Source organism: Drosophila eugracilis, unplaced genomic scaffold (assembly GCF_018153835.1).
Source record: "Drosophila eugracilis isolate 14026-0451.02 unplaced genomic scaffold, ASM1815383v1 contig_401, whole genome shotgun sequence".
Lineage (NCBI taxonomy): Eukaryota > Metazoa > Arthropoda > Insecta > Diptera > Drosophilidae > Drosophila > Drosophila eugracilis.
This window is the reverse complement of record NW_024573263.1, coordinates 970,550-996,207: the sequence shown is the minus strand read 5'-3', so window position 1 is coordinate 996,207 and position 25,658 is coordinate 970,550. Positions and strand designations below refer to the sequence as shown.

General features: G+C 42.6%; 6 protein-coding genes across 16 annotated transcripts; 3 read left to right on the top strand and 3 right to left on the bottom strand.

The window, feature by feature from the left end:
• Nucleotides 1-262: 262 nt before the first annotated feature.
• On the bottom strand, nt 263-2,026 carry LOC108116932 (26S proteasome non-ATPase regulatory subunit 9). The gene is made up of 3 exons (XM_017229077.2): nt 1,810-2,026; nt 964-1,290; nt 263-901 (listed from the first exon to the last, which is right to left on the bottom strand). The coding sequence occupies exons 1-3, from the start codon at nt 1,909-1,911 to the stop codon at nt 668-670; spliced, it is 663 nt and encodes a 220-aa protein (XP_017084566.2). The 5' UTR covers nt 1,912-2,026; the 3' UTR covers nt 263-667.
• Nucleotides 2,027-2,090: 64 nt separating this feature from the next.
• Nucleotides 2,091-4,745, top strand: LOC108116930 (serine/threonine-protein kinase stk11). The gene is made up of 4 exons (XM_017229075.2): nt 2,091-3,537; nt 3,597-3,791; nt 3,850-4,010; nt 4,066-4,745. The coding sequence occupies exons 1-4, from the start codon at nt 2,522-2,524 to the stop codon at nt 4,266-4,268; spliced, it is 1,575 nt and encodes a 524-aa protein (XP_017084564.2). The 5' UTR covers nt 2,091-2,521; the 3' UTR covers nt 4,269-4,745.
• Nucleotides 4,746-4,897: 152 nt separating this feature from the next.
• On the bottom strand, nt 4,898-8,549 carry LOC108116929 (integrator complex subunit 5). Its single transcript, XM_017229074.2, has 8 exons — nt 8,376-8,549; nt 7,528-8,303; nt 7,116-7,460; nt 6,760-7,024; nt 6,279-6,697; nt 5,569-6,213; nt 5,367-5,509; nt 4,898-5,301 (listed from the first exon to the last, which is right to left on the bottom strand). Exons 1-8 carry the CDS (start codon nt 8,480-8,482, stop codon nt 5,020-5,022), a joined length of 2,982 nt encoding a protein of 993 aa, XP_017084563.2. The 5' UTR covers nt 8,483-8,549; the 3' UTR covers nt 4,898-5,019.
• Nucleotides 8,550-9,300: 751 nt separating this feature from the next.
• On the top strand, nt 9,301-19,074 carry LOC108116906 (serine/threonine-protein phosphatase 4 regulatory subunit 3). Of its 2 annotated transcripts, none has more exons than XM_017229021.2 (10): nt 9,301-9,534; nt 12,915-13,318; nt 13,387-13,574; nt 13,745-14,683; nt 14,804-14,981; nt 15,039-15,294; nt 15,361-15,633; nt 15,722-15,834; nt 15,955-16,721; nt 16,874-19,074. In XM_017229021.2, exons 2-10 carry the CDS (start codon nt 13,207-13,209, stop codon nt 16,970-16,972), a joined length of 2,925 nt encoding a protein of 974 aa, XP_017084510.1. In that variant the 5' UTR covers nt 9,301-9,534; nt 12,915-13,206; the 3' UTR covers nt 16,973-19,074. The 2 variants fall into 2 exon arrangements, with proteins under 2 accessions (XP_017084510.1, XP_017084509.1); XM_017229020.2 differs by having other exon boundaries at nt 15,701-15,834.
• Nucleotides 19,075-19,179: 105 nt separating this feature from the next.
• LOC108116908 (cilia- and flagella-associated protein 36) lies at nt 19,180-20,709 on the top strand. The gene is given in 5 exon segments (XM_017229033.2): nt 19,180-19,335; nt 19,394-19,602; nt 19,658-19,818; nt 19,994-20,339; nt 20,341-20,709. Coding segments are annotated over 5 exon segments (933 nt in total). The 5' UTR covers nt 19,180-19,232; the 3' UTR covers nt 20,455-20,709.
• Nucleotides 20,464-25,453, bottom strand: LOC108116907 (leucine-rich repeat-containing protein 40). 10 transcript variants are annotated; one of them, XM_017229023.2, is made up of 11 exons: nt 24,418-24,898; nt 23,366-23,556; nt 23,107-23,310; nt 22,742-22,865; nt 22,510-22,682; nt 22,033-22,433; nt 21,643-21,978; nt 21,407-21,550; nt 21,156-21,344; nt 20,896-21,081; nt 20,464-20,832 (listed from the first exon to the last, which is right to left on the bottom strand). In XM_017229023.2, exons 1-11 carry the CDS (start codon nt 24,668-24,670, stop codon nt 20,727-20,729), a joined length of 2,307 nt encoding a protein of 768 aa, XP_017084512.2. In that variant the 5' UTR covers nt 24,671-24,898; the 3' UTR covers nt 20,464-20,726. The 10 variants fall into 10 exon arrangements, 9 of the variants coding, with proteins under 9 accessions (XP_017084512.2, XP_017084513.2, XP_017084514.2 ...); XM_017229024.2 differs by having other exon boundaries at nt 21,643-21,975; nt 24,418-24,803; XM_017229025.2 differs by lacking the exon at nt 24,418-24,898 and adding an exon at nt 23,619-23,872.
• Between the last annotated feature and the right edge of the window lie 205 nt (nt 25,454-25,658).

The following is a 25,658-nucleotide window of genomic DNA, read 5'->3' as shown; positions in this document are numbered from 1 at the left end:
TTTCTTAACAGATCTAACAGCTCCACAGCTGAATGTTAGATTTAAACGTTACTGCAAAACATTTCCATTTATTTTTTTATGAAATAATTCGACTACATATTAGGAAAAACTGGACTTTACAAAATAAATATTTATTTTTTTGTAATTCATGTAGCTTTTTTTTAACAATAAATTAACAAATAAATTATATAAACATTTCTTGATTAATATCAAAAAAAGCAACTAAAAGGCTTTTTTATAAAATTACAACTTTAGTACCATTCTAAACTGTATTTAAAAAAACATTTCTTGGTTTTAGTTTTAAAGATTTTATCTTCCAAATATTAGTTTCTTTTTGTTACATATTAGTTAGTATGTAGTATTTAAATAACTAAACTAATAAAAAAAAGAATGAAAATTCCCCAGCAATTACTCATCTCCCCTGAATAAGCTACCATGCTCCATACTTAGTTGCTCCTTGGCACAGTGACCCACCTGTCAGTCAGAAAGATGGCTCTTGTTAAATTGGTCTGAAAACCCTTCCGAAATCAGGTTACAAATCCAAAAATCAATTTCTACAATTTAGAGCAAACTTGTTCCGTGGCTGGCCATGATCTGATAATAAAAATGCAGAGCAAATGTACACTGGTAATTCCGTATAAAAAAAAAAACTTAAAAGTTAGCATTATCAGTGCTCCATGGCCTCGGGAGGCAGGACGATGTTGCAGCCGAGGAGTCCGCGTCCACTCCAGGTCTTTGGTACCAAGATGAGGTCCAACTGCTGCTCGCCGCGCTTCACTTTCAGCTGGACATTCTGGTTCTGCATGTTGCGCACCACCTCGCCAATCTGACCAAGATCTCCCTTAAAATTGTTGCTATTGATGGAGCCAAAACGGAGGATGGCATCGCCCACACAAAGACCCTAAAATAATTGACAAAATAAAGTTAATGTATGTTAAAATAGCTTGATGCAACGCCACTCACAGCTTTCTCTGCGGGTGAATCGGGACTGACTAGATTGACCACCACAATTGTGCGAGTAGGTGCAAGATCAGATATATTAGCTCCTCCTGGAGTACGATCACTGTCCAAATCCAGAGCAGAGGCACGGTTAACCAGCTCTGGATCTGTGGTGGCTATCTCGCTGTGATATTGGTTAAGCATGGTCTGGATCTGGTTCATTAGTTCCTTGTGATCGTTCTGCAAGCATATGATTGTCTGTCGTGCCTGACGCACTTGGTAGATGTCGATGTCATTACGTGGAAAACCCTCGGAGTCCACCAAAGGTCCGGTCATGCCTACATTGTCGTTCTAAAATAGAGGAATATATGGTTAATATATTTAAAGGGGATTTACAAATATTCAAACTTAATTACCATCTTGGATCCCTGAAGTTATAGAATCTTAAATGGTGATATGATATTATGGGTAATATCTAGTATTGAAGTACATATGATATGTACATAGCCACTTTCAGAACTTTTTCAAGTAGTTTATGATTTTAAGCTTAATCGCCAAAATCAAAATTTAAGAATATTTAGACTTTAACGCGTATATAGACTTCCTATATAATGTGTTACAATATCATTCCCTTTGATCCTATACGAGAAAAACTTTTCAAGGGTATTTACAAGTCGTGACCCCTAAGCTGTTTGTCAAAGGGATGTTCTCTATCTTATTCCTCTTGATCTAAATACGACCGGTAATCTTACATAGATAGTTTCAATATGTAAGACACACAAAAAATCACTTTCAATCAGCTCTTTCAAAAGCATATATACCCCAACTTAAAGTTATGGGTTTCAAGAATGAGCGTGCGACTTTACTTACGGCGGCTAGGATCTGTCCATTTTTGCTGATCTGCGCCTCCAGCTGATTTTTTGCGTTTATTAGCCGTTCCAGGCGCTCCTTGGTAGTGATCCCCGCGGCCATGATTTCCAATTCTATTCGAAATATTTGAGAGTTTTGTTTAAAAATAAAAATTTGTTATTTTTTGTTACTGTTCTAGCCAGCAGCAGCAAAAACAAAAACAATTGATTGAGCTACGTAGCCCTGGTTGCTCGTGACAGTGTGACCGTATTGCGTTAAACTAAATTTGACCAACAAAAAATTGTTAAACAATTTTCGGAAGGGGAAAAGAACAAATTAAACACAGGAATTAACAAATTTATATGAAAAATAGACCCTAGAAGTGTTAGAAACGGCCAGGGGGATATCCAGGGAACTTCGCGTAAACGACGAACGACGAGAGACCTCGAGAAAAAACGCCGAGCAAACAATTCAAGTGTGTTTGTGCGAATTGATTACAAAAATAAAGGTATTTCGAGAGGTGAGCGATAAAAACGCGTGTGTGCCTGGAGAGGATTAGATATCCCCAATTAGTAACCACACAATTCGGAAGACCCAGGCTGATACCTCAACTCCAATCCGCCGGAGTGGGGCCGCCACCTACGATATGTGATCAGTGCGGCTCTCCGGAGGTTTATGCAATGTTCTAGCTCTCGGCGAGACGGAGGAGTAGTAGCCGGAGAAGCCTGTCCAGATGACCGGAACCACTATGGAGGCACAGGTCAAGGCAGCACATCATCATCATCTACACCATCCAACGGGCGGAGGAGCCCAGCACAAGGAGGAAGAGGATCCAGATCCCGTCGAGGACGAAATGACTGTACTGCTGGCTAACAAAAACTATCACTATGACGCAGCCTCTGAGCTGGACGACGAGGCCTTTGTGGAGCTCAAAGAGGACACCACCCAAGACGAAGCAGCCGGTGCAGTTGGCTTCTACAATCCGGATGACCTGTTGCCTGAGGAGCAACCACATTCGCAGGTCACCTGGTTGGATGACGACGAGATCGAAACACTGGATCGAGTAACCCTCGACATGGGCAACATGTTCTTTAATCGTGTCGACAGTCAGGACATCATATATCAACAGAAAAAAAAGAACATCAAGATGGTGGGAAAGTACATCATGGGCGATGTCCTGGGCGAGGGATCCTACGGCAAGGTGAAGGAGGCTATGAACTCGGAGAACCTCTGCCGGCTGGCCGTCAAGATCCTGACGAAGCGGAAGTTGCGTAGGATTCCCAATGGCGAGCAGAACGTAACGCGGGAAATCGCCCTGCTGAAGCAGCTGAAGCACACGAATGTCGTGCAGCTGGTGGATGTTTTGTACAACGAGGAGAAGCAGAAGATGTACCTGGTCATGGAGTACTGTGTCGGTGGACTGCAGGAAATGGTTGACTATCAGCCGGACAAGCGGATGCCACTGTTCCAGGCTCATGGTTACTTCCGGCAACTAGTCGACGGTTTGGAGTACCTGCACAGCTGCCGAGTGATTCACAAGGACATTAAGCCAGGCAACTTGCTGCTGTCCCTCGATCAGACGCTTAAGATATCCGACTTTGGAGTGGCCGAGCAACTGGATCTGTTCTCGCCGGACGACACGTGTACGACGGGCCAGGGATCTCCAGCTTTTCAACCACCTGAGATCGCTAACGGACACGAGACCTTTGCTGGCTTCAAGGTGGACATCTGGAGCAGTGGAGTGACACTGTAAGGTTTTAATATCTCATATATAATATTTTTTGTAAATATTCCAAATCCAACTACAGCTACAATTTGGCTACTGGACAGTATCCCTTCGAGGGGGACAATATTTACCGACTGCTAGAGAACATCGGGCGTGGTCAGTGGGAGGCGCCCGAATGGCTCTACGAGATGGACGCAGAATTCGCCAAGCTGATTCTGGGCATGCTGCAGGCTGATCCCAGTAAACGCCTTTCTCTGCAGGAAATACGCCACGACACGTGAGTGGGAGTTCCCCCATAACAGAATGATTACCTAATTTGGAACTCCATCTTATAGTTGGTTCAGATCAGCACCGATTGTGACTGGCCCACCGATACCCATTCCCCCGCTGAAGGGCGACAAATACCGGAACTCAACGGTGATACCTTACCTGGAAGCTTACCACTATGGCGATCAAGACCAGGAGGATGTGTACTTTACCGAGCACGACGTGAATCGTAAAGTCCACTTAGGATTCTTCTCCTTCAAACCATTTAATTATTTTTCTTGCAGAAGAGCTCGCCCGCCAAGCGGCTGCTGCAGCGTCCGAAATCCGGGCCAAGCAGTCAGCAGCGGCACATGCCGCTTGCCACGCCTACGAGCCGCCTTCCACAAGTGCTGCCGCCGCAGCCGCCTCCGGAAATTCCGTGGGCAACGGCAGCAGAGAAGAAGCGCCGGTGAAGAAGAAGGGATCAGCGCTTAAAGCGTCGCGCTAAGAAGCTAACGTCTTGCATCTCCGTGCGCAAACTGAGCCACTGCCGGACTTCATAGGCACATTTGTTGCCGCCACTAAAACATAGATGCTAAGTGTAATCGAAGGAATAACTTTGTTAACAAATTGTGAGGAACTTTTTGGTTTTGTTTTCCCCGTTTTTGTTGTCCTACATTCGCCAAGTATTTGTAACCATAGAACCATGTAGGAATGCCAGAAGCTCCCTGGACGCCCACGCAGTAGCAGCATCAGCAAAGACTTAAAGTAAGCTGATGTGGGCGGTTTTTTTCTTGGGGCGTGGAAGCGATCGGTAGACACGAAAGCTATATATATCCATGTGACAATACTGTGTATTATATGAAACAAATGAAAGCGTAAATTAGTCGTTAATATATATATGATGTACTGAAGGCAGCCGAGGATTGCTGAAGGAGACGGTGCCCATCGGTTCGCACACATAAAGAAACATGTTCAAATGAAATTGTTGTTGGCTTCGTTATATTCTAAACTCTACAATCAAATTATGCGATTTTCAGGCGCCGTCGGTACAATAACTGCTGGACAGTATTTGCAAAGGCCTAGGTTGAGATTTTAATTTTTACAAACCAATGAAACGAAAATAAAAGAAACCCATTGAAGATCAAAATACAAACACTGCATTTAGTTCGCACATTCCACACACTTAACATTTCAGACTCTCCATTCCATCCACACGCTCATGCTCACACAACATTAGGCTAGCTAACTACGGATGCTTAATCTAGTTCTACGATCTGCAATCGGGCCGTTGGATCTGGCTCGGAGCTCTCCTCCATCAGTTCGCCCATGATGAACATTTGATGGTAGTGCGGCCCCAATGTAGACAGCTTACGCTGCATCAAATGGCGCAACGTGTCCACATACTGTGGTGCCACCTTAGCCATCGGTGTATTCGTGTTGCGCCAGTGCAGCCCGTTGTTGTCCACGTGGAATAGCGCCGGGGAGGGCACGTGATCTTTAAGGTAGTTCCATATGCACTCTCGCAGCAGAAGTGCGATCTATTAATGGGAAATACTCTAGTTAGTAAGGTAGAAAAAATATAGATTAAACTAGCTACTTTTACCTCTGCTGACTCGAAGTGCTCGATAATAAGATGTAGATTGGTAAGTGGTGGCGGAATCAGTTGGCTCATAGCCAGCAGTTGCAGCATTTTCTTGGTGCAGAGCATCAGCTCGTCATTGGCAGCCGTGGGCTGGAATCTATTGACTGGAAAATGCAATAAGTTTGTTACAATTTGGAATTTGGAAAATAAGAGTGTATCTTACCATTCTTTCCCCGCCAGTGATGCAAACAGGTGGCGCAGAGCGCCCGCAGTAACACGGAGGAATAACAAAGGGCCGGTCTATGACCGGCGATCAGTCCCAAAACTGCCCAGAGCACTGGGGAGGTAATAAACGCCCTTCTAATCTGCATGTCCCTCTCCATTGTCACCCTGGTGAACTCTTCATCAGGAAAGGGCAGGCCGTTGTACATGACATCCGTGGATACCAGTTCAACCAGCAGCAGAGATACCAACGAATAGCCTTCCACATTATTTGGCTTCTCTAGATCAGCGCAGCAGGCATTCAATGCCTTAAGATACAGTGCCTGCTTTTCCGCATCGCAGTTTCTATCGTTGGTGGGCAGTACAGGTCGCAGACCCCGACCAATAATCCCGGAATGCAGCACAGATCGATTTGAGTTGACACCAGAATTGGTGTGAAGGTTCTGCAGGATGAGTAGTTCGTGCTCAGGAATTTTCAGCTCATCAAGTTCATATTCTTCTAGCTGGCCGAGTAGATGTCCATGATAAAAGAGGGCACCTTCCACTAGCTCCCGCAGACACACGGTTCTCGCAATTTTACGAGCGGAACACTGTCTCTGCAACAGGGCGTATGACCGATGCGATGCTGCCGCTCGACGAATCATAGCTGCAAGAAATTATATATTTGATTAAATATGAAAAAAAGCTAATTTAAAATCTATTTAAACTTACTCTGCTCGGTTAAACCCACAAAAAAATACTTTACGCTAAGCGTGGCCAACTTCAAAACCAGTGGAGTTCGCAAGATATTGGTGCGACTGCCAGCTTCTATATTGTTCAGCAGATCCACAATTAGGTGAGCTAAACGCATACGGGTGACGTCCTCTTCATCCACCTTGTCTTCTTCCGTCTCCAACTTTGTCCGTTTTCCGTAATCCTTGCCATTGCACATGTCGTTATTGTTGTTATTATTACACTGCTGCATCCTAAATTTCTCCGCACTCCGCTCTGCTGCATCCCTGTCCATCTTGAGTACCAACTTGTTGACGGTGCAATCAAAGATTTGAATGATTTTGGGCAGGCATTCGTTGAGTGCTTGGTTTAATTGTTGCGCTTTGATATAGGGAGAAACATTTTTGCTCTTGTGCATCCTGAAAGAGATAATTAAATAAAATTATTACTAGTGAAAGTTTAAAAGACATCATCATCATACCTGGCCAGTATATTGAGGTTGGAAAAAGTGTTGAAGGCTTCTGTGGGCGTGCCCGGTGGCACTGGCAACCGATTGTTAACCTGAACATTCAGCGTTATGTCTTCCAAAACCATTTTGAAACCTGGTGTGAATCCGGGAAAGTTTACCATTCCATTTTGGCCGCCCAGCAGACGGATGAGGGCGCCAATGCCATTGGGATTCTGAGCATACGACTTTTTCAAAAGCTCGGATATGGTCTGGTAGTAAATGTGTGGGTGCTGAGAAGCTAAAAATATTATTTCATTGTGAGTTTGATCTTCCTGAATCAACCATTAAAACTAATCTAGTGGCAATTTTTAATTAGATTTAACACTTACAGACAACTAATAACAATCGCACTGCCGTTTGCTGCTCGAACAGATTGGTGCTGAGACAGCTTTTCCACAGCGTATACTTTGTTTCCTGAAAGGCTAAATCTGCTAGCAGCGGGAAGTTCCTTTGGTTAAGCACCCACTGTTCCAGCTCCTGCATAGAATTATCCAAGAAGTCCTGGCACCAAACATACTTCTCGGCCATCTTGGCAGCCGTAAGTAGCAATGTGGCACCGTGTTCATTTAACCGCAGAACGGCGTTGTTTAGCGTGGGCTGCATCCCAGCAAACATCTTGTTGCTCAACCAAAGCGGCGACTTCTGCACAATTACCTCGCACATGTCCTCGGAATCTGCAGGATTGGATAGGATATTTCTGATAGATCGTATAAAATAGGAAAATATTATATTAACACTCACAGATTTCCACCAGCACATTGACCAGGCTCTGCAGGATCGTATCCGAGTAGTTGGTGGTGATGAGCAGAAAAGGAACCACAGCCACGTCCAGCTGATTTTTTGGAGCAAACCCCTCCCTGAGCATCTCACGGAAGGCGGCTCTCAGATGTTGTTCATGGCACGAGGTCATATAGTCGAGGATTCCCGCCTCTGAGTCAAGATGACAGCGATAGTCATCGACGAACCGCTTAATGCCGCACTGCAGGATCTGCATGATGATCTTGTATGGAAAGCAGCCGCCCAACCTAGCGACAATCCAGTCGAAGGTCATGGGGAATCGGTGGAAGGCGTTCAGCATGATCTCCACACAGGCTTCCTCTTCCGGTTGGGTTAACTTCCGGAAGCAACTATTTATGAGAGTCATCAGGCCGTGCATAGCACTGCATTCCAGCCAATAGTTACAACTAGCCGTAATGGTCATCCGTCGCTGGGTATACTTATCAGATAGCTTGGCCACCAGCTCCAAACTCCAGTTGGCGATGAGAGGCGACCACGCAGGTGGGCCTTTCCACACTAGACTTTGTAACGCCGTCTTGACCAAATTAAAGCTCTCGTATTCCGGGGCACGCAGCTGCTGCTGCCGATTCCCGGCCTGCTTCACCTGAGACACCGGCATTCCGGTCTTAGCGTCCGCCATCTCCGGCGACACATACAGCTGTACACTAATCTCGGCCAGCAGGCCAAAATACTCAAACACTATGTCCCGCGTGGCGGGCAGCTCCTCCAGGAAACCCAGCCTGCAAAGATTAAGAGATTTGTTTACTACGGCTTTTTCGGATATTTACTTAACCCTTTCGGCTGCTACTCACGCGAGCTTGATGAGATTGGGGTTGGTCAGCAGCTGGGGACAACTTTGGCCATTGCTCACCGTCTCTATGAAGTGCTTAAGCTGATCCAACAGGTTCTGGCGCAGCATTTTGTCGTTTTAGGCATCGGGAAGGTAGAGTCGAAGTTGGCCAAGTGAGCAGAAGCATCGGGTATTGTGGCTGCCGCGTTTTTCGTTCGAAATACCAAAATTGTCCGCAATAATAGGTTATATTTTTAATGCACCTACAGATGGTCACACTGAACGGGCTTGAAATTAAATTTATGCTAGATGCTTAATTTAAATTCGTTTCTTATAATCTAGTTTTCTCGGTGATGTAATTCGAATTAAAACTTGGTATTCATCAAAAAATCTATAAAATAGTGTCGTATCGCTTTATATCTGTGTCCAGCAATTATAAACTTTCCTCGGTAAATTCGGTCGAGACACACCGCGAAGTTCCTGTAGGTTACAAAAATAACTTTTGAAATTACGAAAAACTTAAATCTAATAAAATATCCAGACAGTACAGGAGAACCTTTGAAAGAATCCGAAGAAGATTTAAACCGAGAAGATTACCTCTTAAATAAAACTAGAACAAACGCTGTTAATTCGGTAATAATAATAATACTTATATTTAAAAGATTATTAATTTCTAAATCTTTTCCATTAAAAAAAAAACTTTGAATAGAGAGCGCGATGACTCTTGAAAGAGTTGTATTTATTTTTGGCATAAATAAAGAACATTATTTAGTACTTAATTATTATCCTGAATTAAATCATTAGTTTCATTGTCTTTATTTTTGTTCAGTCAGTTAAATGTACCGCAATAATGATGGCGTCCTAGAGCTGCAAGATAATGTTATCGATGTTACCTCATATATTCGTTGCACTAAACAATCGCTGCCGAGAATCGATATTTTGAGCGTGTTCCGGTACATATACAAATACATCTTGTTTCGGTCAGACCAACGCTCTAGCGTCGGTCCGCGGAAAATAGAAAAATCACAATTATCCGGGAAGTTAGATTAGTGGAAAATCAAAACGCGTATCCCCCAATAAATATGCGCAAGCGTAAATTGTACATAAACTGAATGCAGCCAGCGTGCGAAGCACTAAAAAGAAAAAATATAACGCCAGAAACAGAAACAAGGAATTGCAGCGTGAGTGTATAACTTTTTGGTTTTTGCCCCCGCGCTCTCTCTCTTTTACTTTGGTGCTATTGCTGCTGCTCTCTCTCCCGCTCTCTTTTGCCCTCTTGCGGCTTCTGTGTTGTCTGCGTACGAGTGTATGCGTCCTCGTGTGCGTGTGTTTGAGATGTGACAGTGTGTTCTCACGTACCCTGTGGATGTGGATTTACGGCCTTGTCAAGGAATCGGACTATATATCCCGGCTATAGCCCATATTAGATCCCGATCTTTGTATATTACCTCCCGTATTTCCCCTCTAACTTTTATCGCACTTTATGCAACAACGCAAACCGTCGTGTTGGGTTTTTTTCGCTCTCCGCTGTGTGTAGTGTGTTGAATTTCGCGCAGTGTGGTGAGTTTACCGTCGTCTGTTTTTCTTTTCCCTGCGTCTTGTGTGCGTTTCCATTAAATGCAAAATCGCTAACGAATATTGCGGAAATGTGGTATTCCTTTGTATATAATGCGTACATAAATAAAGTATCTTATCAAAACAAATCTATTTGCAACAATAATAACACTGCGGAGTGTGGGTGTGCGCGCGTAGTGTGTGTGTGTGTGGTGGTGGGGAGACGGCATTTTTCTTTACCACACGCCTCTTCTTCCCCACAATACGCTGCAATTTGTGCGATTCTGTTTTGCGCCTGCCATTCGCAATAATTTTATTGAATGAACCGCAAAAGAGACGGCCCAAAAAGCGATGTACTTGCCAGACGTTGAGTCTGTGTGTGTGTCTGTATCACGTTGTGTGTGTATCGCGTATGAAAATACATAAACTGTTGAGGAAAAAAATAAAAACAAAAACTTTTAAAATAAATAACAGAAATTGGCTGTCATTGCAATCCCACCGGAGTGTTTATAATTGTGAAATTTTTGACTTCTACCAGTCTCTTTTACCACCCCCTACCTTCATTTCTTCATTCCTGCCAACACCACCCCAAAAAATTGCATACATGCACACACGCCTTTAGTTGTGCGATTGTGTAAGTGTGAGCGCGCGCGTATTCAGCACACATTGTCATGCATGCAAAAACAAGATACGACGCGTTCGTAATCGTCAGACTCCTTCTCCCCCTTCATCACTCTCTCCTTGTGACCCTCCAATATTCATTGCTATAGGAAGAAAGCACGAAGACAACGAAAGGGAACAGGCGCGAGTCCAATTTGGACCGCTTTTTCCGTTTCCTATAGAGTCCTGCATCCTTCGCCTTTTTCTTTCCACCTTTTCGCTCGCTCCTTTTTTTCACGCCTTCGCGGACACTTGCAGCTTCAACGCGCGTATGTGTGTTTGTGTGCAGCAAACAGGAAGAGAGCAACGAGACTCAAAATGAACATTTACAGTTGCGATTTAAATAGTGCACAGCGGAGAAAAAGATTATTTTGGGTCTAATAGCTAAAATAATTAAGCTAAACAACATTCAAGGTGTTAGACTTCTAAATAATAAATAGAATTTCAATGGTCCAATGCACTGATATTGACCTTTTAAACACCATAATTTAGAAAATGTACCTTTCCTAAAAGTAGTAGGTTTATTCGTTTTAAAACGTTTTTACAAAACTGACCGAAAATTTGGCCCTTTATTTGTATAATTTTTTTCGTTGTAAATGACATAGTTTTTGTATCTTATATATTATAACACAAACTTGGAGCGATTACAAGATTTGATTTCTTTCTAAAAAAAAAACAAAGAGAGTTTGAGACTTCAAATATATAGACATGTAGGACGAAAACTAAATCAAAGCAGTAGTTATCTTGATCAACACTGTATCTCTTACTTACTACCCAATATAAACTAATTGTTGCCAGGGCGAAAAATATTGCCAAGTTGTCATATTTGCCGGACTTTATCGATGACTCGACTCCAGGGCAATTTTTCGCATACAGATTTTCTCTCGGCACTTTGGCAACCTTCTGCTTGGTTATTAATAAAAATTAATAATAACCGAAATCTCTGGCTCTGTGCGGCACTTGAATATGATGAGCATTCTCGTGTTTTTTTTTTCGCAGCTGATTGCGTAAACTGCTCGAGACGTTTGTTTTGAATTGCTGCTTTTGTTTTGGTACCGATTCCGTTGTTCTCGGGCCTATGAGTGTGAAATCTCTGGCTCTCTCGATTCTCCGGGTGTTATCAGTTGGCCTATGGCGCTTCATTGGAACTGGTATGGGATAGTATATGTCGGTGTAGTATAGTATTTCAGTTCGTATCTGGGATCTTAATCGCTGTGCAAATCTTGTGTTGAATTGGCGTAGCACGCATTTTAAGAACGCCTTGCAACCTTGTGTGGGGTGGTGGGTGTGGGGATTTGCGGGCTTTTCGCTGTCGATCTGAGGTGACGTAAATGTTTGCGGTTTATAGCCAACTTTTGAGGTGGCGCTCTTTAACAATGACGTAGCTTTTGCTTCTTCTGTTTACTCACACATTATTTTACACTTACCCATTGATTTTCGCCTTGCACGGAAAGAAATAATCGAAGTAATGTTATCCACCTCACGCTTTTCCAACATTATGAAAAATTTTAATTGTTTGAATTTATAGATAAATTTAAATTAAAACTAAACAAGTATAACTAAGAGGTTTATATTTCACATTCTATTTATCATAGTGAAAAAAAAAGTAAGAAATAAATTAGTGAATATATATAAATAAAACCTTTTTGTTTTTCACCGTGTACGAGAATGGATAGTTTAGTGTTAGTTCCCCGCGCTCTCTCCCCCTTAAATCACCCGCTCTTCCGCTCTCGCCGCTGTTTGTTTTCTTCGCGCGCGTGTTTGCACTCGCCGTGGGGCGAAAGCGCAGCGATAATAGTTGCCCAGATATAGTATATACTATATACTAACCCTCTCATACCGAAAACCCCATCGCACAGATACATACGCACACAGCCAAAGGCCTAGATCTAATGGAAAACGCTTAATGTTTGTAAACAGACCGGGCAAAGCACATTTCTTTCTACTTTATTTTTTATTTGGCATTTTGCATCTCAGTTGGAATGGAATTCTCTTGACTTCTCTTTGAACATCATTCTCCGCCATACAATTATACATATACTACGAACGTAGCTTTCACAATTTCATTCATTGCGAAATTTCCCATGATATTTTTCAAAAACTTTAAGATATGAGCCTTAAAATGTATTTATAGCACCTTACCTAAATTTTATAAGGACTTAAGGCGCGTTTAATGAAATTCAAATCCAAAGCACTCAGAAATTTAGAACAATTGTTCGCAGATATTTATTGAGTTAGAGACTTTACTGTCACATTAAATATAAGTGTTCTAGAAACTCGACTGGTGACAAATCACTTAAAAAATATTTTTCAATATTTTAATTTTATCTGCATTATTCTCTTGCAGTGCAGTCTCGGCGTGGGCCCATCCCAACCCCATTAGATCCCACCCGGCACTGGAGTGGTAGCCTATCATGGATATAGGAGTCAAGCATAAATATTAGCCGAATCCTTTGAATTATAAATTCAAGATCCTAATTTAAATTAGCCAAGTAGCTTAGCCTAGCCTATAGCCCCCTAGCCAGAGGAACGGTTTCAAGCCGTCAGCAATCGCGTTTATAGTCCAAATCGAAACTTAACTGAACCCCAAGGACATTAGCGAGAAAATCTTAGGAATCACTCCAAGGAGCAACATTATCATGACGACCGACACCCGCCGACGTGTCAAGTTGTACGCGCTGAATGCGGAACGCCAATGGGACGATCGTGGCACTGGCCATGTGTCCTCCACCTATGTGGACAGGTTAAAAGGTAAGTCTTTCTTTCCATTAAGTTTTGGAAAGTTGCCTAAGTATTTGCGTTCCTTATCTTACTTACAGGCATCTCGCTTTTGGTTCGCGCTGAATCCGATGGGTCCCTCCTTTTGGAGAGCAAGATACAACCAGACACCGCTTACCAGAAGCAACAGGACACCTTGATTGTGTGGTCCGAGGGTGACAACTTTGACCTGGCTCTGAGTTTCCAGGAAAAAGCGGGTTGTGACGAAATATGGGAGAAGATATGTCAGGTAAGTGTTTGAATCAGGTGCAGTCGCATTAGTGCGGGTCCATGTCACTTAGTTATTATTATTTTTATTAACTCGTGGTAGTGAATGAAGCAATTATTGTTTATTTTTACCATACTTGCATATATAAGGCCTTTTCTAAAAACTTCTCTTGCTTACTTAAAATTGTGCAGGTGCAAGGCAAAGATCCGTCTGTAGAGATCACCCAGGACATTGTCGAAGAGTCGGAGGATGAGCGGTTTGAGGATATGTCGGACACGGCGCCACCGATTGAGCTGCCACCCTGCGAACTTTCCCGACTAGAGGATATTTCGGAGACGATACAAAGTTGCCTCTCTACGCCTCTTCGCAAGGAGAAGCTATCGATGGCCTTGGAGTCGGAGAGCTATATTAAGAAGCTGCTGAACTTGTTTAACGTCTGCGAGGACCTGGATAACACCGAGGGTCTGCACCATCTGTTCGAGATATTTAAGAACATTTTTTTGCTGAATAAGAACGCACTCTTCGAGATCATGTTTGCGGATGACACCATCTTTGACGTGGTCGGGTGCCTGGAGTACGATCCTAGTGTGGCTCAGCCAAAGAAGCACCGCCAGTATCTCAAGCAGTTGGCCAGATTCCGTGAGGCGGTGCCGATCAAGAACCAGGACGTGTTAGCTAAGATCCACCAAACGTTCCGGGTGCAGTACATCCAGGACATCATCCTGCCCACACCTTCGGTCTTTGTCGAGGACAACATGTTAAACACTTTGTCGAGTTTCATCTTCTTTAACAAAGTGGAGATCGTGACAATGATCCAGGACGACGAGCGCTTTCTGCTCGATGTGTTTGCGGTGCTCACTGATCCCGCCACCTGCGATGCGAAACGCCGCGACACAGTCCTCTTCCTGAAGGAGTTTTGCAACTATGCCCAGAACCTGCAACCGCAGGGCAAGGACTCGTTTTACAAAACTCTCACCTGTCTGGGCATTCTGCAGGCTCTGGAACTAACACTCGTGATGAACGACAAGAAGACCAAATCGGCCTCCATCGATATACTCACGGCCATCGTTGAGTTCTCGCCGTTGGTGGTGCGCAACTACACGCTTAACCAGGCCAACAGGCCAGAAGGGGTAAGTTAATATGCGTATGAATTAAATGTTATTACATAGTAGTGATAGAAAACATTGAATAGTATAATACAAACAACGTATCAATTTTGGTGTTCTTATTCGTGTTTTTCTTTTCAATAGGAGCGTATGCTACTAAACATTGCCATCGAACAAATGCTGAACGATTCGGAGCCGGAGTTGGGCATTGCGGTGCAGTTGATGGGTATCGTCAAGATCCTGTTGGAACCCGAGAACATGCTCACCGAGAAAGGTGATTTTCTTAACTTCTTTTACAAGTACAGCGTCCAGACGTTAGTGGGTAAGTGCAAGCGCTCTATAAACATATTTTCAGTGACTAACTGCATTATGTTTTCAGCTCCATTGATGCTTAACACGATGGGCGACCGTCCGCAGAACGAGGACTATCAGACGGCTCAGCTACTGGGCATTGTCCTAGACATTTTGTCCTTCTGTGTGGAGCACCACAGTTACCACATCAAAAACTTTTTGCTACAAAAGGATCTCCTCAAGCGAATTCTGGTGCTGATGAAGAGCACACATACGTTCCTTGTCCTCGGCGCTCTGCGATTGCTGCGCAAGATAATTGCACTCAAAGATGAGTTCTATAATAGGTATGTGCCTCTTTTCTTTAAACTAAATCATGTGAATTACAGCTAATTGGTTAATCTTATCTACAGACACATTGTCAAGTGCAATCTATTTGCCCCAGTTGTGGATGCCTTCATTCGCAACAATGGCCGTTATAACCTGCTGGAATCAGCTATCCTAGAGCTGTTTGAGTTTATAAAACTCGAAGACATCCGCACTTTATGCGTTTACTTCGTGGAGAACTTTAGCAAGATATTTGATGAAATCGAATATGTGCAGACATTCAAGTACTTGAAGAATCGTTACGATCAGTACCAGGATCGGCTCAAGGATCGCGACAAGATGGAGAACCGAACGGACGGGTAAGCTTTTCTTAACCGCCTTGTGCTCAAACACAATGTGAAAATATTTGGGTGTATTATCTTAAAGTGGCCTGCCCATCATCCGTAGCGGTGGCCGTTTTCGTCGGGATCAGCGGCAAATGGAGGAAGAGGAGGAGATGTGGTTCAATGAGGAAGATGATTTCACCGAGGAAATCGACACGTACAACAATGTAATGAAATGTAAGTATTCCTGAAATAAAAAATATATCAAACGGATATCAAACCGTATCCGATCTTTATCCTTGTTCCAAAAGTAATTTCCTTAATAAAAAATAAATATTTTCCCTTTATGACTTGCAGCCGTCAGCGAAAAGAATGGCCCGCAAACGCAAAACCAGCAGAAATCCTCTCCGCCGCACAGCACGTCACCGCATAGTGGATTGTTGGGAAACCTCAGCTCCACCGCGTCAGCCACTGCCACATCCGCCTCGTCAGGCGCACCGGTGGCCAGCGGCAGCAGTAGCCCCGAGGCAATCTCTGCCGATGAGCAGACGCAGGCGGCGGTACATTTAGCCGCCGCTGCTAATATCGCACTTCAGCACCACCAGCAGCAACAACAGCAGCAGCAGAACCCATTCCAGCAACAGACACAGCCCGAAATCGCGGAGCTGCAACAGCAGCTGAGCAGCGTGGAGGCACCACAAAGCCAGGAGTTAGAGCTGTCGCAATCAGCCGCCGCCAGCGCATCGCCCCCATCGTCATCCTCATCTCTGGAGGCTTCCACGTCCTCATCGTCGGCGTCATCATCATCCTCGTCGTCTTCGTCCTCGCCGCCCGGCTCATCAGCGGCCGCATCTCTTTGCGATTCGGCGACAGTGGCCGCCGTGGCGGCTTCACAGTTTCTCTCAACGATCGCCACGGCCATGGCTGCGTCTGTAACAGCGGCGGCGGCCACTACCAGCTCGCCCAGCCTGTCACCAGCTCCGGCTGTTTCCAGTCCGGATATCGAAAACGCCGACGCTCAGTTGCCGCCTAGTGATGATGCTAACAGCCCGGTCAGTGGGGAACAGGACGCGAACAGTACGGAAACTGCCAGCAGTGATGCGGATAAGGCGACGGCCAAAAAGGTATGTCGGTGAATTTTTTTGTCAGAAGGGCCATAAAAATGAATTTTAGTTTACCTTCTGATTTAGTATTAAAAAGCAAATTTGTATAGGAATTGTTGTAATCCTACAAACCCTAGATATGTTATTTATGTGATTCCCCATACCATTCGCAGGGTCTGGTTGACTACGAGAGTGATTCTGGTGAAGATGACTACGAGGAGGATGAGGACTCCGAGGGGCCACAAGCACAAAAGCGCGCGCGTCTGGCATAGTTGGCAGATGAAGAGCACAGCAGCGGCATCAATTATAAATTAGTACACACATAACAGAACACAACAAACCACGGCAAACAACAAAGAACACACAGACCCCCACACACCAACGAATGTTAGGATTGCATTAGCGGCAACGACAGACAGCACAGCAGACAGCCGCAGAATGTAAGATCGAACAAGAAAACATACAATTAAATTTTAGCATAAAATTTATTTTAAAGGAGAAAAGAAACGAGAAACACCTAAAGTAAACGAGAAATTATAAATCTTACTTTACTAAATTAAATAACGACATATATATATATATATATATTCAAATATATATGCATATGAAAACACAGATAAATATAACTGATCAGAGCATCCACAGGAGAGAAGATGCATATTTGAGTGCGTGTTACTGAGTTGGAAGAGCATTAACGAAACAAACCAAAACTAAATGTATTTAGTAGTTAAATCCAACAAAAGAAAGAAATACAAATGAGAAAATAAAATGCCTGCCGTCAGGTGGTGTAGGACATTTGTATACAGCTACAGCATCCTGTCGCATTGTCCCTTGTATAACAGCGGTTTAAACAATTCCTGTTAAGTTGGCTGCTGGCCAAGAATGAAAGTGTCGGTATTTGAAAGACAATTTTTATTACTATTTTTATCTTTGAGAGAACGATTCCCTGCCAATCGCACTATTACACAGCGCCGTTTTCTATTGACAATTTTAGTAAACAATTCTTATCACGGAACCTGTTTATAAAAGTTTCTATTGTAAACGGTGCTGTAACATCGCAAACAACGTAAATATATGTTATTAATTTTAATTTAACGTTTTCAAATATTATATTAAGAATTATTGTTTTTTGTTTTTGTATTTTAGCAATTGTTTTCTGAATACCAACACATGCTCATGGCCAACTTTACATAATTTGTTAACCCATTGAGTTAGAAGCAGATAACACTTGAACCCAATGAACCTTGTATATAATTTAGTCAGTCTCAATACGCGATTAGTCGATAACTAACTGCCCTTGCACCACTGACGCCGACATTTAGACAGAACACATTTGAACTTGGGGAAAAAACAAAAGTTTTGCACTTATCGAACAGATCGAAATCCGAAATTTTCGTGTTGGTAAAATCTTGAGAAGCGTTGTCTGACTGTGTAATTAAAAAGTAATCGTTGCGCTACCCCTTGCATTATTAAATCAAACTCATACACACACACACATCAATGAATAACTAATTATAATGATAACAAATAGAACGTAAATTTAAACTAAAGTGGGGCAAAACAAACATCAGCAAAAAAAAAAAAAACAATGAATTAACGTAAAAATAGTCTTCTTGAGTTTTCGAGTAAGTTTTTTTTTCATAATTAACTTTATATTCATTTGTATTAAAAAGCTAATGTTGTAGGCTCACTCGGAACCACTCCTTTCCACTCACACTCGCTGACACTCAAACCAATCGAAATCCCCACACACACATACAACCACAATGACAAAATAATAAAGTTATTTGTTAATAATCGTATTTGCCATGTGCGTTGCGTACTGTACTACATTTATTTATTTATTAGTGTTTAAAAGAACTTGTCACTGCAAACGGTTTCCCTCGAGCAACCGATCGTCCCCCCTTCCCGAAGCCCACGATCTATTACACCTATTATACACCTATAATATATATAGACGGGGAGAACGTATCCATACATTTATCCTTCCAAGTTGATGTTTTTGTTTGTTTGATTGATTGATGATTGAGCAACATTAACAAGATGCATTCGAAAAGTGCATGGACATGAATGAAGATTACCAGAAACAGAAACGAAAATAAATGATAATGAAAACTAAACGTAAACGTAAAAGCGACAACACTATAGTTTATACATAGTATTTATATGAATCGTGTATTGTATATGATATGCTGTCTAATCCCTAATCCTAACACACACATACCCACTACATCTATAATTTGAATACTTTATTTAGTTGTTTAAACATCCGTGCGTAAAATGCGATATATATAACTCTATATTATTATTATGAGTAAATTAAATAATAGTTTTTAATAGTTTTTAAACAGAAACAAATGGCTAAGCTCTCAAAGTGTTCTTTTATTTAATATTATATCAAACACCTGATTGTCAGGTGTCGGGTGGTTAATTTTTCATTGTCATGGCAACTGATTCAAGGACCAAACAAATGTTTCCTGCAAATGTTGACTAAACTTTTAGGTTTAGTCACTTCTTTGAGTTATAGCGAAAATGTCGATGGAAGACTCCTGGGTATTTGATTCGCTGGTGTGCTTTCTGCACGGACCAATTTGGAATGCTCCGCTCCAGACTTTTATCGAGCAAAAGTCCTTAGGTGAGAATCGATTCTGATCTTGAAATCAGCAGTAAGTAACACAATTGACTTGGTGCAGTCTTCGATCCCAACCTGCAGTTGGATGAGAACAACCCAGACATTCTGCAGATCCATGAGGAATACAAAAATCTGGTAGATTACATGCTGGGCAGCTTTATGGAGGAGATGCAGATTTCTCCAGAGCAATTTGAAATGGCATGTCTTGAGGGTCGGCAGCAGGGTCAGGGCGAAAATCCCTTCCAGTTCCACCAGGTGCTGTTCCAACAGGTAAGTTTATTTGTAGTTTCTTAGGGAGTAAAGTCTACGAGGAAAAATATTCCAGATTTGGGCCGCCAACGACCTTAAGATATTCATACGTATGATGACGCAACGTAATGTGGAGCTACAGTTACAGGCCCTCGATCTCATCGAGAAAAATCAATTAGCCCAAAGTGCCGCCGATGAGGGGGACGACCACAGCGCTGACGCTTGCTCGGATCCAGGGTGGGTATGGGTGACATGTCTGTAAACCCGTCTTATGCAATTGTTTTATTTTCGCACTATGCGAAAAGGTATTTCCAAGATTGTTTTAACATTTTTTTTATTGCATTTTGGTTTGATTCTACTTAAACAAATTTTGGAATACAATAATTATTTAAATATATTTGTTAACCTGTAGTGATACCGCCTCCGAGGTGGATCAAATGATAGCAAAAACGGTGGCTGACGAACTAGAGAGTCCGGAAGCGGCTTTAACCCCAGACCAGGAGCCCAACATGGAACTCGTTAATGACAAGTTTCAGCGCTTGAATCTGTTCTTCGAACAGGAGGATCATGTGGACCCCAATGATGTGGTATCGCGACAGGAGTACCTGCGCCAGCAGCGAGACAAGATTGTGGAGATAAAGAAGCAGACGCGAGCGAAGCAATTGCAAGAGACCATGTCGCGGGGTACTCCACATGCTCCAGAAGGAGCACGTCCCAGCTCCGCTTTAGTGGCCCAACAACTGCTAGAGAATGGGGGACCAGACCAAAGAACTTTCGATGCCAGCACCTCTGGAGGCGGAAGAGAACGCTGCCCTCCAACTCAGACGCAATCTTGCCAAGCGCCTGCGAAGCGAAGTGGTGGAACAGAAGTAAATAGTTACTTTATTTTCTATTCCCATTTATTGCAGATGCTCAGCCAGAATTAACAATGTGTTAGGTATTGCGACTAGTTCAGTTGGTGGATGTGACCTTATGTTGTACTTGTCTGGTCACTACTCGTCCTTGTCCACACACAACCAACCCAGAAACGATAGTGGGTTGTGTGTGGGCATGGTCGAGTGTATCTATTAATTTCCATTAAGCTTTTTGTCAAAATAAACATATTGCTAGTGAAGTGTTTCTAAAAAACTGTGTAGATTGCTCTTCTATGTGGGTATACGATCTCGTAAATAGGACATGATAGCATCCGTGCCCTTCATCAGGATCTGATGGCGGGGCTGACGAAAGGGATTGCCAACCAGTTCCAAGTGGCTGAAAGAAAGATAAATAGTTTGCAGCATATATAAATGTATTAATATTCATTCAGGGTCTTACGTTATGTTGGTTAAATTTCCCAATATTGGCGGTACACTATCAATATCATTATTACGCAAATCCAATGTACTCAAGCGAGGCATGGTTTTTAAACCCGAAACATTTAACATTTTGATGTGGTTCTCACTGGCAATGAGAATCTCCAGACCTTGCAACTCGTATACACAGTTGGGAATGAACTGAAAGCTGAAAAGGAATATAACATATTGCGTAAAGAATTGTATTAATATAATGAATAACCCATTCGTCCAAATACCCACCGATTATTCGCAATGTTTAGTTCACGCAGAGTGTTCAAGACACCGAACTCTTTGGGCAGGTCATTCAACAGATTGTTAGACAAGTTCAAAAACGAAATACGTGTAAACTGAGAGATAAACTGTGGCACATATCCGATGAGATTGTTGGACACAACAAGCTCCGTAACCAGATCTTTCATATGTTGCAGTCTAAAAAGAAATCCATATTATAGCAATGAAATTCTAGATACTGAACACACTTTATATCATACCCATTGGGCAAGGTACTCAGCTGATTGCGCGCAAAGTCCACCACATGGACTCCTTCATCTCTGGCTATCTGGAACACCTGATCGGGAACTTCAGTTAGTTCCTCCAGATTGACAGCTAATGTACGTGTATGACGCAATTTGTATCTGTAAGATAAAGGAAAGATTTAAATAAGTACTTAAAACGACACTACATAATAAGACATAAGTGTAAATCTTGGAACTTGGTGATACACTACACCCAACGTGGATGCACTGCTAAGCGAGAGGATTCATTCTGCCCATGGAAAAACTGTTGCTGTTGCTGCTGTTGCTGATACATAAAGCATTTGGGAAATGGATTTTCTAGTCGCTGCTGCTGCTGCTGAACGAAAAGAGATCGGATATTGCCATTTTGATGCTGCTGCTGGTAGCTCTCAGGTTCATATATTTGGCCCTGGGTCTGGGGATTATACTCCGGGCAATTCCTTAGCGGCTCATATACACAAAAGTTCTGCTGCATTTGCTGCTGGCATGGATATGAAAATTGGCATTCGTGTCCAAGATCTTGCTGTTGATGTTGTGGGGGATAGCTACTGCGGCGGAGATCAATGTGCTGACTGGGCTGAAAAAAAATTCTATACGCATACCTATCCGGAAAGTTTCCAGGCATTTCTCCGGAGTCCGATTCTCCACCACGCAATCGGGTAACACTGATGCCCGCTGATGAGAAGGCACCATCGGATCCACCTCCCTCCTCCCTGGACTTGGCTAGCGCTCTCTCGTGCAGCGTCTTCAAAATTCTCGACGTTCCACATTGCAGTATGTCGCGTCTGATCATCTTTATGGGATTTCCCTCAACCTGTAGGCTGATCAAGTGGGCCAACGATGACAAGGTGACTGGCAGCACGCTAATCGTATTGTTGGACACATCCAAGCGATTCAAATTCCGCAGCAGGCACAGCTCGTCGGGTAATTCTGTGATCTTGTTATCTCGCAGATCGAGTATTTTCAGGTGGGGCAAGTTGCTACACATAGCCTTCGGTATAATCTGAAATGGGTATAAGTAAGTAAATAATGTAAGTAATAATGTAAGTAAATAATTTTGATAAAGAATCTGGAGTTACCTTTATATAATTATTGCTGGCATGAAGCTCGTTCAGTGTCTCGTTCCCTTCGAAATCAGGCAGTTCCTGAATATCATTATGCTGCAGATAAAGGCACTCTAGCTTCCGCAGCAGACCCATATCTTCCGGCAGGCAGGTCAAATCATTTTGCATCAGATCAATTTTTTGTAAAGCTAAACATATATTCAATACACTTGGATTAACTAGTAGTTAAGGAGGGAGAAGCACTTACAGCGCATGTTAACAAGATCGGGCGGCAGTTCCTTGATGTGATTATAGGGCAACAAGAGCGCAGTTAGACGCACCAGGAACCCAATGCCGCCGGGCAGGGATTGAATATTGTTATGCCCGCCATCCTTTGGTTACAATTTTATGTTAGGAAGCAAGTTGGTTACAGGGGAATATATAGGATGGGATTAGTCAGATAAAACGCCACAACCAAATCGTATATAAATCTAAGGTATCTTGGACTTAATTTTTGTAAAATCCAAGAACTGTTTTTTTGACAAATAATTATTAGTTATATTGGAAGTTTAGGCATTTCTCTTCTATTACATATTAGTTTTTATAAGCTATAATGTCTCTATCGTAACTTACCAGAAATTCAAGCATGTGAAGGTCACTAATGTCTGGATCGATTTCTTTGAACTCATTGTACGAGATGTTAAGATGTCGCAGCTCTGGTAAGCTATAGATCTCACGGGGTAGCTCGCTGATCTTGTTGTGGCTAACATTCAGACGCATAAGCTTTTCCAGCTTCCCAATTTCCGGAGGTAGCTCCACTAAAGCATTATCATGCAGCTAAAATAAATGATTTAAATATTTACGGAACTGGAATTAAATAAGAAATCCTTACTGTGAGCACGGTCAGGGACTGCAGATTTTCGATCTTCGGCGATATGTGCGTTAAGGTGTTGGAGCTGAGGTCGAGGTTGTTTAATGGCACTTGGTTCCACCAGGCATCCTCCTCTTTTATCGACAGCTGCTCCAGATTTACAGCCTTGCTATCCGCATCTGCTTCGTTGATGTCGTAGAGTCGTTCGGGCACTGAAATTAAAAAGATTTGGAATCAATTAGAGAACGCATATCCTGGGAAATCACTACACTACAGGTTTCAGTACAAGGCGGAGGCTCAGGTTCATCCAGTTCCAACTCATCATCTGGATCCTCGCTCTCCAGCTCGTCCGCCGAGGAGGCCATCTGAAATTCACGAATCTGATAGTAGCGTCGTCTCCGCGGATAAGGACCGCACATGCAGAACGAGGTGAGCTTTTTCCTGGAGGACGCAATCTTGGGAGATGGTTCACTAGCGTCACACAACCGGTGTCGATCAGTTCACTGGGAAGACTGAACCGAGCTATGACTGGGTTCGTGAACGCACCCCTGAAGCACCTTTATGGGTCGTCTTGATGCGCGGATGCCGTCCAGTGAAGCGGAAAATATGTTTGATGCCTTTTTAGGTCCGCCTTCAAGGTCAAGTTCGAGATCGATATCGAGTCGCTATTACCTCACATGAACTGGAACCACAAGGCGCTGCTGTCAACGAGGCCGGGACTCCATTGTTCACACCTCTGCTGAGGTGTTCGCGGAGTGACCTTGGACTTCCAGCGACGCAGTTGGTCCTGGGTCACTACTGCTTATAAGCCCCGAAATGTAGCTACTTTTAACTGGATAATACTGTAGAAACTCTGTGACTCAAGTTATTTGTGATTTAGCCCTTATAATATAAAATAAAAATTTAAAATAAAAGATTTATTTTATACAACATAAAACCTTATTAGAAAGAAATTGAAAAATCATGATATAAAATTTTTAGATTCAACATATTTAAATATTCAATTTAACGGATTTTTAAACTTTGAGTTACAGAGTTTCAACTACATAACTTGTTCTACCTTTTGGACTTACCTCTGGCCAATCCTTTGTTGGAAAGATTCAGGGTGCCCGTTTTTCGGGCAAGTTTCCATAGCTGCTGGTTAAGAACTTGGTTATCCTCGTGATTGCTCCTCTCATGGAAAACTGGTCGAAATGAGTAGTTTGGCTTGGGTGAGTGAACTACGGGCGTTTGGCGAGGACTCTGGGCGGACCGGGGAATCCTACTGGCAGTGGAGTTGACTCTAGCGCTGGGTCGACCCCTTCCACGTCCTATCCTGTCGCTCATTTCGTCGGGACAGCTGCCGTAATGGGTGAAGCAAGAGTGGCCAATGTTAAAGTCGCCGCCGAAAGCGGATGCCTGGTCACATCCCTGGGCTCCGTGAAAAGAGCTAAAATCTACGTCCTCCGAACCTCCAAAGCTGGTAAGGATAACGGAATAAATGGGTTAGTGGAACGAGAAATAGCCACCGAAATACAGGTGAATTCGGTTTTGTCCAGGTTTTGCGTCGTTTTATTTTTGGCTCACTGTCAGCAGTCAGCTGTTCGGCGTGCGTTTTTCAACACTGGTCGGAGTGCAAAATTGATTTTGAACGGTAATTAATTTTTAAATCAAAACCGTTACTTCGTATATGTTCATTTTATGAAATTCAATATATTTAGTTAAAAACCACTTCGTACTACCTTACCTAACACAAATAATGAATCCGATATATATTTTATATCTCATCTAAAGTAAGTTTTAAACAAAAAATGGTAAATAGTTAATTATTATTATAATCAATAAAGGTTTTAAAGTTATATTTCTTAAAAAAATCATATTTTTTCTAAAATGGAAACATAAAAAACTACGCTTATTAAATAATTAAGTTTATTTTTAAAATTTCCAAAAATAAAATTCCAAGTCGTTTTAAATCAAAATTTATGAAAAATTCGAGTAAATTGCAATTATAAATAAGTGTAAACTAAGTCGTTCATTCTCTAAGCTTTCCAATGATTCAATTAAATTTCCAGCTGCAACTGCATTGGATTCAAAATTGAAATCAATTTATTACCTCAGGAAGCGGCAGCTTTTGAGAACGATGCACCTGCTCAGCCATACATTATACATCTGAATAAATGGGAATAGATAAAAAGGCCTATGTATATGTCCCCCAGAACCGTAATTGATTTGATCGTGAACTTAAGTCTGGGCAATCCGCAATCCACAAGCAGATTAAGAGCTTAGGGTAAGTCGGTACTTACTTCATCATCTCGTTTGGAGACCCGTTTGACTA

Bases quoted from the DNA above. Each gene is read 5' to 3' on its own strand.
- LOC108116932 (XM_017229077.2), bottom strand. From the start codon at position 1,911: ATGGCCGCGGGGATCACTACCAAGGAGCGCCTGGAACGGCTAATAAAC. The intron at 1,291-1,809 runs GTAAGTAAAGTC...CCTCTATTTTAG, and splicing joins ATGGACAGATCCTAGCCGCC to AACGACAATGTAGGCATGAC. The intron at 902-963 runs GTGAGTGGCGTT...CAATTATTTTAG, and splicing joins ATTCACCCGCAGAGAAAGCT to GGTCTTTGTGTGGGCGATGC.
- LOC108116930 (XM_017229075.2), top strand. From the start codon at position 2,522: ATGACCGGAACCACTATGGAGGCACAGGTCAAGGCAGCACATCATCAT. The intron at 3,538-3,596 runs GTAAGGTTTTAA...ATCCAACTACAG, and splicing joins TGGAGCAGTGGAGTGACACT to CTACAATTTGGCTACTGGAC. The intron at 3,792-3,849 runs GTGAGTGGGAGT...TCCATCTTATAG, and splicing joins CAGGAAATACGCCACGACAC to TTGGTTCAGATCAGCACCGA.
- LOC108116929 (XM_017229074.2), bottom strand. From the start codon at position 8,482: ATGCTGCGCCAGAACCTGTTGGATCAGCTTAAGCACTTCATAGAGACG. The intron at 7,025-7,115 runs GTAAGTGTTAAA...TAATATTTTTAG, and splicing joins GCGATTGTTATTAGTTGTCT to CTTCTCAGCACCCACACATT. The intron at 6,698-6,759 runs GTATGATGATGA...TATCTCTTTCAG, and splicing joins AACCTCAATATACTGGCCAG to GATGCACAAGAGCAAAAATG.
- LOC108116906 (XM_017229020.2), top strand. From the start codon at position 13,207: ATGACGACCGACACCCGCCGACGTGTCAAGTTGTACGCGCTGAATGCG. The intron at 15,634-15,700 runs GTAAGCTTTTCT...ATTATCTTAAAG, and splicing joins ATGGAGAACCGAACGGACGG to TGGCCTGCCCATCATCCGTA. The intron at 16,722-16,873 runs GTATGTCGGTGA...TACCATTCGCAG, and splicing joins ATAAGGCGACGGCCAAAAAG to GGTCTGGTTGACTACGAGAG.
- LOC108116907 (XM_017229023.2), bottom strand. From the start codon at position 24,670: ATGAGCGACAGGATAGGACGTGGAAGGGGTCGACCCAGCGCTAGAGTC. The intron at 23,557-24,417 runs GTAAGTCCAAAA...TTTTAATTTCAG, and splicing joins CAACAAAGGATTGGCCAGAG to TGCCCGAACGACTCTACGAC. The intron at 22,866-23,106 runs GTAAGTTACGAT...TTGTAACCAAAG, and splicing joins TTCACATGCTTGAATTTCTG to GATGGCGGGCATAACAATAT.